The sequence below is a fragment of the Hippocampus bargibanti genome, linkage group LG14 (genome assembly GCF_051943395.1).
Source record: "Hippocampus bargibanti isolate YZ-2025 linkage group LG14, ASM5194339v1, whole genome shotgun sequence".
NCBI lineage: Eukaryota > Metazoa > Chordata > Actinopteri > Syngnathiformes > Syngnathidae > Hippocampus > Hippocampus bargibanti.
The window spans coordinates 16,602,768-16,616,193 of NC_142747.1; the positions used below are offsets into that span (position 1 = coordinate 16,602,768).

Consider the following 13,426-nt stretch of genomic DNA (forward strand, 5'->3'; position numbering starts at 1 on the left):
CCTGAGTATTACCTGTACTATATTCTGCTGAAATCCTCCAGTGGGTTGCGCTGTTCAGCAACTAAACCAGGGCCTAAAGACGACACGCCCCACACGCACTCCCACCCCATCAACCTCCCCTCCCGCCTTCTGTCTTTGACGCCCATTGAAGTGGAACAAAGACAATCCCCTCACGTGTAAAGCAGGCCCAGGAGCTCAGATCCACATGACTCAAGACGTACTTCACCAAAAAATAAAAATAATGCTTTTACGCATTCCTCTATGTAACGTGCACACTCACAGCCTTGACAATGAGGCACTCCGAAGTGACTAAACCAGGCTAAATTCTGATACACCCACTGTGTCAAATTGAACAAAAACAATAAAATTATTTTCGGTTTGCCATCATGATTTATTTTTTGTGTAGTAGACATGCACTCACAACCAACAACGAGGTTCTCGAAAGCAGACCCGTCACCTGCAAACTGTAGATTCTAGTTGCAAATATGAATGAAGACACTCAAGTTCTCACATATTGCGGAAGGGACGCCTCATCCCAAACTCCAAAGTGACACAATCAATACATCAATCAATCAATCGTATTAGACACACTCGATAAAACTCTGCGACGCGAAAATCATGATAAATTATTTAACGCTACAGTATGCCTCCTCGATTCAGTCCAACATAGTTCATTAACGCCTTCACTGCCATTCACGAATTTATTCGGCAATTGAAAATCGGAAGTAGAGCACCATTCCCGAATTTGTTCGGGTTTTGTTTTTTCATGCTTGGCTGCCGATCAAGCGCTGACCATGGCCTCTGGCAATGTTTTTTCTTTTCCACAAGTGGGCAGCATTTCCCTGTTTTCCATGTTAGCGCTTTGTTTCAGCTTCAGGTGTTGTTAAAGCACAATATAAACCAATATGTATGTATTGCATTGTATTTTGGACAGTCGCCCTCATTTCTAGCTCATATAATTTATGAATTAACTCTTTTGGAAATGGAGCGCAATTCCCATATGTGTTCGGGTTTCAGTTTTTCTTGAGGGCTTGCCGATAAAGCGCCGGTCAGACCTCTGGGAATGTTTTTCCCTCCCATGAGGGGGGGCAGCATGTGCCTTTTGGACAGCTGGACCCCTTTTCAAGCTCCGATAACGCCAGTGTCATATAATTTAGGAATTAACTCTTTTTTTTTCCTGATAAAAGAAGAGATTCTAAGGTTTCTTACGCTGTATTGAATGATTATGTAGTCCTAAAAGTCAATATTCAGTCGGTCCTGGAATTCAAGTGACAATGACAAAAACCCTGGCACTGGAGTGGATGCATTTTTGCACATGTCTGGCAGTGAATGAGTTAAAAACACTTGTTTATTCACCAGCACTGGCATTGACTGCTGCTTTTTTTTTATTATTTGTGCAGGGTGATCTGGTGAACAACATAGAGCGCAGTGTGTGGGAGGCACGGGACTATGTGGAAGAAGCAAAAGACACCATCCCTAAATGCAAGAAGTTTAAAAAGACCAGCAAGCGGGTGAGATGCACTCACAAAATCAGGAAACTAACCCTCCCCCCCCTTTTCTTCCGTTTCCCTTTCCACTTGCTCCCCTCTTCTTTCCTTATCACCCACCCTTTTCCGTACACATTCGTCCCCTACTTTCCCGCCATGCCCGCCCTTCTCTAGGGAGAGATGATAGACCGCATAGAGTACAATGTGGAGCATTCGGTAGACTACGTTGAGAGGGCCGTTTCAGACACAAAGAAGGCTGTTAAATACCAGAGTAAAGCTCGAAGGGTGAGTGACAAGCGCCCAGTTGGCGTGAGAAACGACGAGCATGCGGCGTGTGTGGTTGCTGTTGTTGTTAGTGACGTCTGCATGCGAGGCACGTGGTACAGTGATACCTCGGTTTACGAACCCCTTGGCTTACTTAAATTTATGAAAATTATACCTTGGCATATGAACCTTTTTCGGGATACACACGGAGCTGCCTCAATGAGTGATGTGTCGTTCGCGAACGAGCCCGTTCTAACAACAAAATGGCACCTGACTGTTTTTGTCCTCTATTCCCAGCCCACAGTCTTCAGTTAAAGCCACGTGATTGGTCAAGAACGCAGCTGTGAGGGGAGGTGGTTTAAACATTAAAGAGACAGGCAGACGACAGTGAGAGAGTTTCAACTTTGATAGTTCAAAGGCAGTGTAGACTGCAAGGTTAAAATATCCCATCAATCAGGCTCCACAAACAACCCGCACAAGCCATCTGTACACTTGAAAAGAACACAATTGATGAGGAACTAGATAAAATGATCACAGAGAAAGCACCTACAAGGGATTATTCCTCAAGATCGTGAAAGAAGGTTATGTTCCTCACCAAGTGTTTAATTTTGAGGATACTGGCCACTCCATTCCATCAAGCCATCATCGACCATCACAAAGGTAAATAAAACGACTTTATTATACTGTACCGTTTATTTCTTTAATTATAACACAATAGCACATTTATTATACATAAAATAAGGTATATTTTGTGTAGCTTTAAGGCTTAAAAAATTAGGAAGTAGAAAATTATGTTTTATGGGGACCTGGAAACGGATTATCTTCTTTTTAATGGTTTCCTATGGGAAATTATTTTTTGGAATACACACTTTTCACCTTACACACTCTGTCTGGGAACCAATTAAGTTTGTAAGCCAAGGTACCACTGTAGTTTACACTCTGCATGTGTCGTCTTGATGGCCGCTTCACACCCGCCGGACGCATTATTAGGGACCGCTTGCGCTTGTTTTCACAAATAGGCGCAAGCTGTGGGAGGACATGCAAACTCAACACAGGAAGGTTAAAGTCATGGTTGTGAGGCTTGGTCACACCTTCTGTCTCGACTAGTTTGTTTTTCAGGCGAGGTGGTTTCGCACAAGCAAAACTCCAAGCTTGACTATTGGTGTCCTTTAACATTGTGATTTTGCAATATTTTTTTCAGCGTTTTTTTCTTTACCCTATTTACACTCACTTGGACAATAAATGAACCAACAGTTGACTGATTTCAAAAGTAGTAATCTGTCAATTTGATTTGTTATGCGCAAGTAATGATACCATGTGATGATTAACTCATTCACTGCCAGATGTACAAAAAATATGTCCACTCCAATGCCAGGGTTTCCTACTGTGAAATAATAATAATAATAATAATAATAATAATAATAATAATAATAATACATTTCATTTCTTAGCGCCTTTCAAAACTCTCAAGATCACTTTACAGTCACAGGATCAGTTTTTCTGCGGGTGAGCAGCGGCAGCCAAATGCGCCAGCGTTCACTCAACGTGGAAATAACTCAAATAGATAGAAAGCTAGCTGACAGATAGCTAATAGATAGCTAGCTAGACAGTTAGCTAATTAGCTAGATAGCCACATAGCTAGTAGATAGCCAACTACATAGCTAGCTAGCCAGATTTTGACTTCAAGATGGGGCTGAGGGAGTGGCTACCTTAACAGTAGCTCCTGTATTTTGTTTTTCTACTTCTTCCTTTCCTTTCCTCCTACTTTCATCACAAAAGTAAATTTATTCACTGAGAGACTAATAAAGGCAAATCCATTCCAAATCCAAGATTGAGTTTTAGGACTACATAAACATTCAATGCAGCGTAAGAAATCCTGGACTTTCTTGTTTCATCCGAAAAAAAAGAGTTAATTCCTAAATTATATGAGTTTGGAGTTATCTGAACTTGAAAAGGGGTCCAGCTGTCCAAAATACAATACAGTATATCCATATTGGTTTCTATAGCGCTTTAACAACAGCTGAAGCTGGAACAAAGCGCTAACATGGAAAAGGGAAATACGACCCCCTTGTGGAAGGGAAAAACATTGCCAGAGGTCTGACCAGCGCTTTATTGGCACCCCCACAAGAAAAAACAAAACCAGAAGGTGAATGGGACTCTCATATTTTCAATTCCCAAATAAATTTGTGAATGGCAGTCAATGAGTAAAGCACCCAATGCGCTAAAAATAGGGCTTTATTCTCTTAAGAAAAGATTACCTGCAGCAAAATACACCTTTGTTCTTGTAAGGATTACTAATTTCATTCTTGTAAGGTTTACTACTATTTTAGTTTTCACCAAAATAGGCCATCTATTAATTAATGTTGCATTTCAGGGGGGTGTATATGGGTCATCCTGTTTAATAGCCGTCATTTGGAAAAAAATGTCTTCTCTGTGAGCGGACTGACCCCAAAAGATGCGAGAGCTTCTGATTCATGGCCAATATTTTTTACCATTGGGGAAAACCATTAAAGTTTGTCAGCTGTCTCATAAATATAGTCTGCAAATCGAGTAGTGACGAACAATGATCTCAGAAAATGGAGGCCGTTGCCATTGTTGTTGTATATTTGTAAGTCGGTCCGCCATTGTATTCTATCCTTCTGTATTTGCTATGAAACCTTCGTCAAATGGCATTTCCTCTCTCTGTCCCGCCCCATTCCTTCTTCCACGCAGAAGATCATCCTGATCGGAGGTTGTATTGCTGTTTTTTTATGCGTCCTCATAATTTGTCTGGCAGTTGGCCTCGGTTAGGACATAAGAAGGTACTTGCGGAACAACCCAGCCCCCTTCGATGATCCTAAACAGGCTTTTTTTTAATTATTAACAATACATGGATATTGTGCTTGATGCCTAATGTATCATGAGCCTTCATGGTCCTAATGTTTCAAAAAAACAAGACAGATTTCCCACTGTGTGGTTTTCACACCTGTGACAGTGGCGGACCGCCAAGTCCTGCTAAGCCTTCTCTGCTGGCCTAAAAATATCTGAATCATGGACTGATGTTAAGTACAATAAAGTCTCGTTATATCGATATTCAAGGGAGTCCGAAAAAATATCGATATAACCGGGACTATCGATATATCAGACCCTGTTTGCATGTAATTTTCTCCGTGCGTGCATAGAAATAGTATCGATATAACCGGGACTATCGATATATCCGATATCGATATAACAAGACTTTACTGTATATGTTGTCCATGAATTCTTATGAAATAATCCAAATTGTCTTTCAGTTTCCTTTCATTACTTTTCCCCCTGTCGCGCTGCTTCTAGATGTGTGTGTTTTCATATTAAAGCATTTAGCCAATTACATTTCAGCCATCATTTGTTACCAGGGTCAGAAATCGACCTGAACGCCTTCACAATCAGTTCTGCAGGCCCTGGAGTATAAGATGTGTCAATCAAACTGTTGCTCTAACCAATCAGATTTGGAGTTGGCAACCCAAAAGTGGTATCTTATTGAAGGTGCTGGTCAAGGTCAGTCTTCGCGAACTATAATTGGTTAGTTGCCAGTCAATCATAGTATCACTAGCCGCCAGTGATAAAAGCATACTGGCCAGAGCTAGCACACTGTATCAGTCGCGAGCTGCATAAGCAAGTTCATTTTTGTGTTGATTTAATAGCGGTTTTGTCAACCCAAAATGGTTGAAGGAGGAGAAGAAATGGATTTGGTTGGAGATTTACTGTAAAAGCCATATTCAAGACGGACTTTTCAAGAATAGATGGACATCATTAAGAAAGGTTGGACTAGCAAACATAGCAAATAATATTGCAATTTTATGACGTTATTATTGATGCTTTGCCATTCTTTGCCAATCATCTTCTCTGTGGTGTGAAAGAGCGACTTCTGACCCCATATCATGAATCCACACATTTATAGTAAAAACTCGAACAGTTTAATAACAGTATTTCTTTCTTCATAAGTAATTTCCTGGCTAACTGTCTCCTCTAGTACAGTACAGGACGTGTAGTAAATCACACCAGCCTTTTTTACAGTGGTAGCTGTGGATTGATTCAGACATAGAACTATTGAAGGCCTAGCAGTGACATGCACGGCCCGCCACTGGTCTGTGAAACACACACACACACACATGACTCCTGCAGAGCTTTTGCATGTTTTCCCTTTCCCGAACGAATCCACAAAATAAAATAAAAAAACGCTTCACGGTGACATTATTTTGAAAATGCACTTATCGTGTGTACAGTCTAAACACAATTTTGAGTCTTACGAGCGCCAAGTGTGAAATTAAGCAGTTGAGTAAGTCTGCCTATGATTAAAAATACATGAGGTTAAATTAGCCGTCGGTGGCTTGGCGCTAGGGGTTGAACTGAGTCTCACAGGGGACAAAAACGATGCTAGATTTGTTTCCCAATGCTTGATTTTCAAAGCAATCATGTCAGTCACTTCAGAAGTTGGAAAAAATGTTGAATTTCATCAAAACGTTGCTGAATTGGCAACACCGCGCTTGCTCGCTGCTCGCCGCTTGCTTCAGCTCCGCCCCTGGTTGTCATGGTAACAGAAATTCATGAAAATGTCACGTTTAATTGTTTTATCACGACACCAAATGATGTGTTCAATTTGTTGTTTTTTTTTTGCAACAAATGAGTTTGAGTTATTGACGCGTCATTTAAAGGACAACCGACAGCTCCGGACAAGTTGTGTCCATAATTTATAAAATCACTTCAAATCACTTCTACTGAGCGTATTTTACAAAGATTCCACGGCATATAGCTATATTTCACGTTTTAAGACGTGCGCTGAATATTCCGGAAGTCTTGTTTTTGAGTTGGTGACGAGTCCGGACGTGACGTCACTGAAGGAACGCCCCTGACCGAAAAAAGGACACATTGTAGCAGTCCTTCCATCACGTCATTCAATTTCTTGCAAGTCTTGTTTTCGACTTGATGACGACGTGATGTGACATCACGTCTGGAACGCCCCTGACCGAGAAAGTGACACACAATGCATTTTGGGTACTTTGTTTGGTCTGAAAACTTCGTGTTGATGGCAAAATTAGAAGGAAAACACATAAATAACGCGATGGTCAATCGTTGTGTGTTGCACCAAGACTACTATTTCATACTAGTTGATACAAATTCCCAGCAGACAAATAAGGCCATTTCCAACGGAGCTTGAGCGCCGTCTTTTGCATTTTCTGGGACACTACATTGCTGTCATTGACGGCTCGAATTGATATGGGAAGACTCCTTTAATCGATTGCAAACATTTATGCTTTCCTCTTCAGAACTATTTGAATCATATTCATAACTGGGTGAGAAACAAGAAAGCATCTTCTCCGAATCTGAAGCCATTGTTTTGATTTGAGAGCAAGGCAAGACGTCTTGGCGTGATGTCACGAACAAGGGGGCGGGACCTTCTGAAACTGCAACTTTCTGAGGTCATTTTGAAGTAGTTTTGGGACACTAAGTCATTTTTATTGGGGTTTTGCATTTGACTAAAAATATCAGCCTGCACGTTTTGGGTATTTTAGATGCTATAAAACGTTTTTCTGATGTCAGTTAGGAAACAACAAAAATGGTGTCGGTTGTCCTTTAATTAGCTTGAGTGTTCTCTATTTTTCAAATCAGGATGTCGTCAGCCTTCTTTTAAAAACGTTGGTTGATTTCAATGTTGTCATTTACAACACAGGAAGTCATTCAGTTTCCCAGAACGTTTGCTGCTGGGCGATAGGGTAACGTGTTTTGAACAAGTTTCTAACATGTTTTTTTTTTCTGCTCCCTACTCGCTGCCTTGGACGACTGATTCTGTCATTAAATAGAAGAAAATAATCATTATTATTTGCTGTGTGATTCTGGGCATTATTATTGCGTCCGCTGTGGGAGGCACGCTGGCTTGAACCTCTGCTACCATACACATAATGCAAATGTATTACGCAATGTTTGGCACACGACGGCGACATGTTTTGGCATGAGTTTCTAGATTTGTTTTGTTTTGGTTTTTTTTTTTTGGTGTAAAAATGTACGGTGCTGCAACAAATGTTTGCGTGTGTTCATTGATACGATGTCGCAAAAGGCATGATGTACTGTACCACCTCTATACGTTACTAGTATGACAATGTACTGAGTTGTCTGTGCTGTGTGTGGGCAACAGGTGACTAAAATGCTTTTTTTCACCCTCAAAGACAGTTTTTAAGTTTCTATCTACCCAATGTTTGCAAAGGATTAGAGCACAGGTGTCAAACTCATGACCCGGTGGCCAGATCCGGACCACCAGGTCATTTGATGTGGTCCGCAAAAGCAAACCACATGTGTCCTCTCCCATGATCCTTGCTCCAATCTGAACCAAAATGTCAAATTGTCACGTGTAAGATATAACATTGATATTTAGCAATACAGTATTTTTTTCAGCGTTTTTTTTTTGTTGTTTTTGTTCACTGATTTCAAAACTAGTAGTGCGTCAATTTGATTTGTTATGTCCAAGTAATTATACAGTGTGATGAGTAACTCATTCACTGCCAGACGTGCAAAAATGTGTCCACTCCAGTGCCAGGGTTTTTGTCATTGTCACTCGAATACCAGGACCAACAGAATATTGAGTTTTAGGACTACATAATCATTCAATACAGCGTATGAATTCTTGTTTCATCAGGAAAAAAAAAGAGTTAATTCCTAAATTATATGACACTGGCGTTATCTGAGCTTGAAATGAGGGTGGCTGTCGAAAATACAATGCAATACAGGTAACATCCTTACTTACGATCAGCTCGATTTACGACCACCCGTACTTATGACCATGACCTCCAGACCCTATTTTTTTTTTACATTTTAATTCTACGCCTGGCACCGCAACGCGCTAGTTTTTTGGCTAGGCAGCCAGCATGTTACTCTCGCACAGCAATCGACCGTGTGATGGCACCAGAGGGGGGGAGTTTGCATGTAGTTTAGCCTCCGGGTCTCTATTCAACATTTTGAATGTATTTTGGCTTACGACCATTTCGATTTACGGCCGTTTGGTCGGAGCGGAACTCGGTCGTAAGTCGGATGTTACCTGTATATACATATTAGTTTACATAGTGCTTGAACATCAGCTGAAGCGCTAACGTGGAAAGAAGGGAAATCCTGCCCCTTGGCCAGCGCTTTATCGGCACCCAAACAAAAAAAAACAAAACCTGAACAAATTTGGGAATGGCGCTCTATGTCATATTTTCAATTCCCGAATAAATTCGTGTATGGCAGTGAGTGAGTTAAACATTTATTCGGTTTCACTGCTGTAATAGCCCTCCGATGGAAGACAAAACGGCAAAGTGGCCCACAATATGTGTTTGACACACTTGCATTAGAGCATTGGTGTCAAAGTCAAGGCCCGCGGGCCAAATCCGGCCCACCACATCATTTTTTTTCGGCCCGCGAAAGCAAATCAAACTTGTTAAATTCCATGATGATTGCTAAAACCTGAGCCAAAATTTCATATTTTTGGATGTCAACCACAATAAAAGTCATTATTCTTGACTTCAGATTTGAAAACGAGTTATTCATTAATTTGCTGTGTGCTCTATATGTAATATTTGAAGGGATTTAAACATTCTAATGGGTTCCCCAAATTCATAATGGCCCTCGAGAGGAAACCATAACTACAATGTGGCCCGCGGCCCAAAAAAAAATGTTTGACACCCTTAGATTAGAGCATTCCAGATGTTCTCATCCCACACACAATGCACTGCACTATAAAAAAATCCCAAGTGCGTACGTGATGATAGGAGAGTAAAGGAGCCGTTTGGTTTTGTCCTGACATGTTACGTGCAGGGGGATGAAAGGACTGCTTGACACTTTGTTTTGTACCACCTAAACTCTCTTAACACTGCCAGTATGTTCAAAAAAAATAGTCTGCCCTGGTTGGGATGTGTAATTGATGACCCCCTTTCTATGTGTGTCTTTTGATAATCCTCTCGAGCTTTAAACTTCCGTTCTGTTGGTTCTCACTGGAAGATGTCAGCATGAAGTCAAAGTAGCCCAGTAAAAAAAAAAAAAAAAAAAGACAGAAAAACGACAACAAGAAAAAAAGTCAGACTGCGACCGTGTTACCATGTTGCCTACTGGACCTGCTGCCTTTGTGTTGTGTCGTGATGACATGGTTTTGTTTTTCGACTCTTGTTTTTCAAGTAAAAATTGTCTGGAAAAAAAAAACAGTGCTTGTGTATCTCTGTGACCATCGGCTTTTAGTCGACGGCTGTTCACAGAAATGATAAACATCGTGAATTCCAAGTTAGCAACATGAACAGACCTGAGTCTTTGTAGGTTCTCAGTCGTACAGGAGTGGTCCATCGAAGAAAAGGTTTCTTCAGACGTCATCTGTACTTATTTGAAGGTGTCGGACGTTTTCCTTCTCATCTAAAGCGCTTCGTCAGCAAACTCAAGTTGTGCTGGTAACCCTGGCCCTATATTCCTCATGGGGTGAGGTGGCCATGCCACACCTATGCTCTGATAGATCCCTGCTCTAAGATTTGGGGGAGCAGTGGACCACTCCCTGAAGCCAATCTGATTACTCCTAATGTTCTATCCCTTGCTCTGGTTTCACCTCATTCGCCAATCTGCTTACCTCTATAGTTTTATCCCTGGCTTTCTGTGCCATTTTCTTGGTTCTTGCAGTGTGCAAGTCCTAGAGAGTAGTGCCAAGGATTTTTTTTCCCGCCGTCTTAAAGGACAACCGACACCAGTTTTTTGTTTCCTAACTGACATCAGAAAAACGTTTTGTAGCATCTAATATACCCAAAACACGCAGACTGATATTTTTAGTCAAATGCAAAACACCAATAAAAATGACTTAAAGTGTCAAACCAAAACTGCCACAAAATGCACTCGGAAATGGTGAGATTCAGAAAGTCCCGCCCCCTTGTTCGTGACGTCACTCCAGGAATACGCCTCCTGTATTTTAGATGCTATAAAACGTTTTTCTGATGTCAGTTAAGAAACAAAAAAGTGATGTCGGTTGTCCTTTAAAATGTCAACCGAAATAGAAGTTTTTAACTGTTGAAAAGCCAACATTGTGAATGGCAGGGGATAGAATCAGTCTCAAATTTAGGCTGGAAGAACTAGGTTGAAAATAAATCCACAAATAACATTTAATGCCCATTATATGTTCTGGTAAACTGCTCGATGTAGTGATGAAGAAACAACAGATGGTAGCATAGGCCCAGGTGGTCCACGTTGAAAAAAAATATCTCTTTTCTTGGAGTAGGATTTTGAAAAGGGGGGAAAGCTTCCATGCTGTGGTTCTACCTACATGGTAATCAAGAGTTCCTGATCTGCTCTCGCATCACCTTTACCTCTTCCTGATTCAAGATCTGCGTCGAAAGAAGATCACACGTAAGTTGCACACAAACTTCTATATTGGTCAGTGTTTCAAGAAGGAGAGAATGACAGCAATGTCAAGGATGACGCTTCGTACTGATGTCACAAACGTTTATTGTGGAACACTGTGAAAACTATCAAGGACATAAAAAAACGACAATTATATTGCAATAAGTCAAGAAGGCATACAGTAAATAAGCAAATTAACAACGTACCGTGTGCACCTTATTAACCAAAAGTAGATAAACTTTCACGTAGACTTTAGACCAGGGGTCTCAAACTCAATTTACCCGGGGGCAGCTGGAGGCAGCGTCTGGGTGAGGCTGGGCCGCATCATGATTTCCACAAGAAAAGCATAGATAAAACATTCCAATGTTCTCAAAATCTTTATTTTTAACACACACAAAATGAATTAAATGAAAACATGAATACAAAATTAACCAGTAATAAATAAAATAATTATTATAAGGCAGATACAGACGACTGATAAAACCACAGGAAAACTAATTATTTTAATAAAGTTTCAAATGTCTGTATTAACAGTTCTTTAACCTTTAGCTTTCTTAGCATAAATAAAATATTGAACATGAACTGTCCTAAAAATGGCTTCTCTTGCCTACTTGTTCAGCTTCACACACAAGTTTCATTCGTATTAATCATGCGGGCCGCACTAACATGAATCTTTCATATCAAGGCGGGCCGCAAAATATTCATTTGGGGGCCGCAGTTGGCCCGCGGGCCGTGCGTTTGAGACCACTTCTTTAGACTGTCGTTCTCTCTCTCTAGCAGTTACTCTCGTTCTGTCTGTCTCTCTAGCGATTACTCTCGCACATCGAAACACATGACACGGAAGCAGAAGTGATAATGACGAAACATTTTAAATAAAGTATTGAAGACATTTTTTTTTGCGATTAGACGTCTTATTGTGTTTCTAGTTGTGAAAAATGGGGCAGGCAACTTTATGGCCGGGCAGGCAACTTTTCAGAGTTGTCTGCCCTAGTGTCCGCTAATTTTTTGTCATGAGTTTCAAACACTGATATTATACAATATATTATAATAATACATTTGATTTATAAGCACTTTTCAAAACTCTCAAGGACACTTTACAAGTTTTTAGAGCTTAGAAGTCATCTTATTCCGCCAGCACTGGGGTGGTAGCTATGGTTTGAAGAGGGTGCACGGTATTGAAACCCACATCAGTGACACATATGACCTCCTCTCCCCACCCCCTCCCCTTTTTTATTACTTTAAACACCACACCCGTTCAAAGCTTACTCCATACCCTTGAAATCCTTTCGCATGTCATGATAGGGGCCAAAGGTACAATCATTCTCTTCCCAGCAGTCAGGGATCTTGAACTACTTCCTCCTTCCTTGTTATATAAAGTGTTCCTCATGGAACGTTCAGACCTGCCTCATAAGGACCAGTTGGGCTCGCAAGATGGGCAAAGGTTGTGGGTGTGTCTTTTCTGGGTCGTTGGAAAGTAGTGTTTTGTAGTTCTTCTGCTTCAAGCCCTCCGTTGTCGAGTTATGTAATTGATAGTATCACTTTTTAATCGATGAGAAGGTTTCTTCAGCCGTCATCTGTACTTCCTTGAAGGTGTCGGACGTTTCGCTTCTTATCCGAGAGACTTCGTCAGCGAACTAAAGTCTTTTGCTGGTAGTTTCGGCCCTATATATTGTAGGAATTTTTCGTTGTCGTCCTGGAACATTTTTTAAAATTTATATAAATCAGAAGGTACCTACGGATTTAACTGCGTCGCTCAGAATCTACCAACAAAGTACACCACCGCCTTTTGGTTTGTTCACCACCTTAGTACAAGCATTTATTTTGAAGATCAAGCAGAACATCAACAGATCTGGAGAGACAGTTTGAACTATCTGATCTGAGAAGTCTGTGCAACAGCCCTTCTCCAGAGCCCTCAAATACTTCTCTGTCTAATCTAGTCTCTCAGTTAAAGGACAACCGACGTCTCCGGACAAGTTGTGTCCATAATTTGTAAAATGGCTACAAATGACTTCTACTGAGCGTATTTTAATAAGATTCCACCGCATATAGCTATATTTTACGTTTTAAGACTCGCGCTGAATATTCCGGAAGTCTTGTTTTCGAGTTGGTGACAAGTCCGTACATGACGTCACTGAAGGAACGCCCCTGACCGAAAAAAAAGGACACATTGTAGGAGTCCTTCCATCACGTCAATGCATTTTGCTGTACTTGTTTGGTCTGAAAACGTTGTGTTGCACCAAAAAGAGCCAGAAGAGGGCGACCAAGCTCCATGGAAGGAATTTATCAGCCTGTGGAAACAGGCTGATTAATTCCTCACA

At 40.9% G+C, this 13,426-nt stretch overlaps 1 protein-coding gene across 8 annotated transcripts in view; it reads left to right on the top strand.

Moving 5' to 3' along the window:
- Positions 1–9,795, top strand: part of stx1a (syntaxin 1A (brain)) — a 45,711-nt gene extending 35,916 nt beyond the window's left edge. The window contains exons 9-10 of one of the 8 annotated variants that reach the window (XR_016117244.1): positions 1,401–1,772; positions 7,571–7,608. Coding sequence is in view for 5 of the 8 variants with exons in the window: in XM_089014580.1 (XP_088870706.1) it covers positions 1,662–2,066 (405 nt within the window). In the remaining 3 variants the exon portion in view is untranslated. Of the gene's footprint in view, positions 1–1,400; positions 2,682–4,463 lie in introns of those variants that run through there. The other 7 variants (XR_016117246.1, XM_089014584.1, XM_089014583.1 and 4 more) reach the window with 7 other exon arrangements.
- The last annotated feature ends 3,631 nt before the right edge of the window (positions 9,796–13,426 follow it).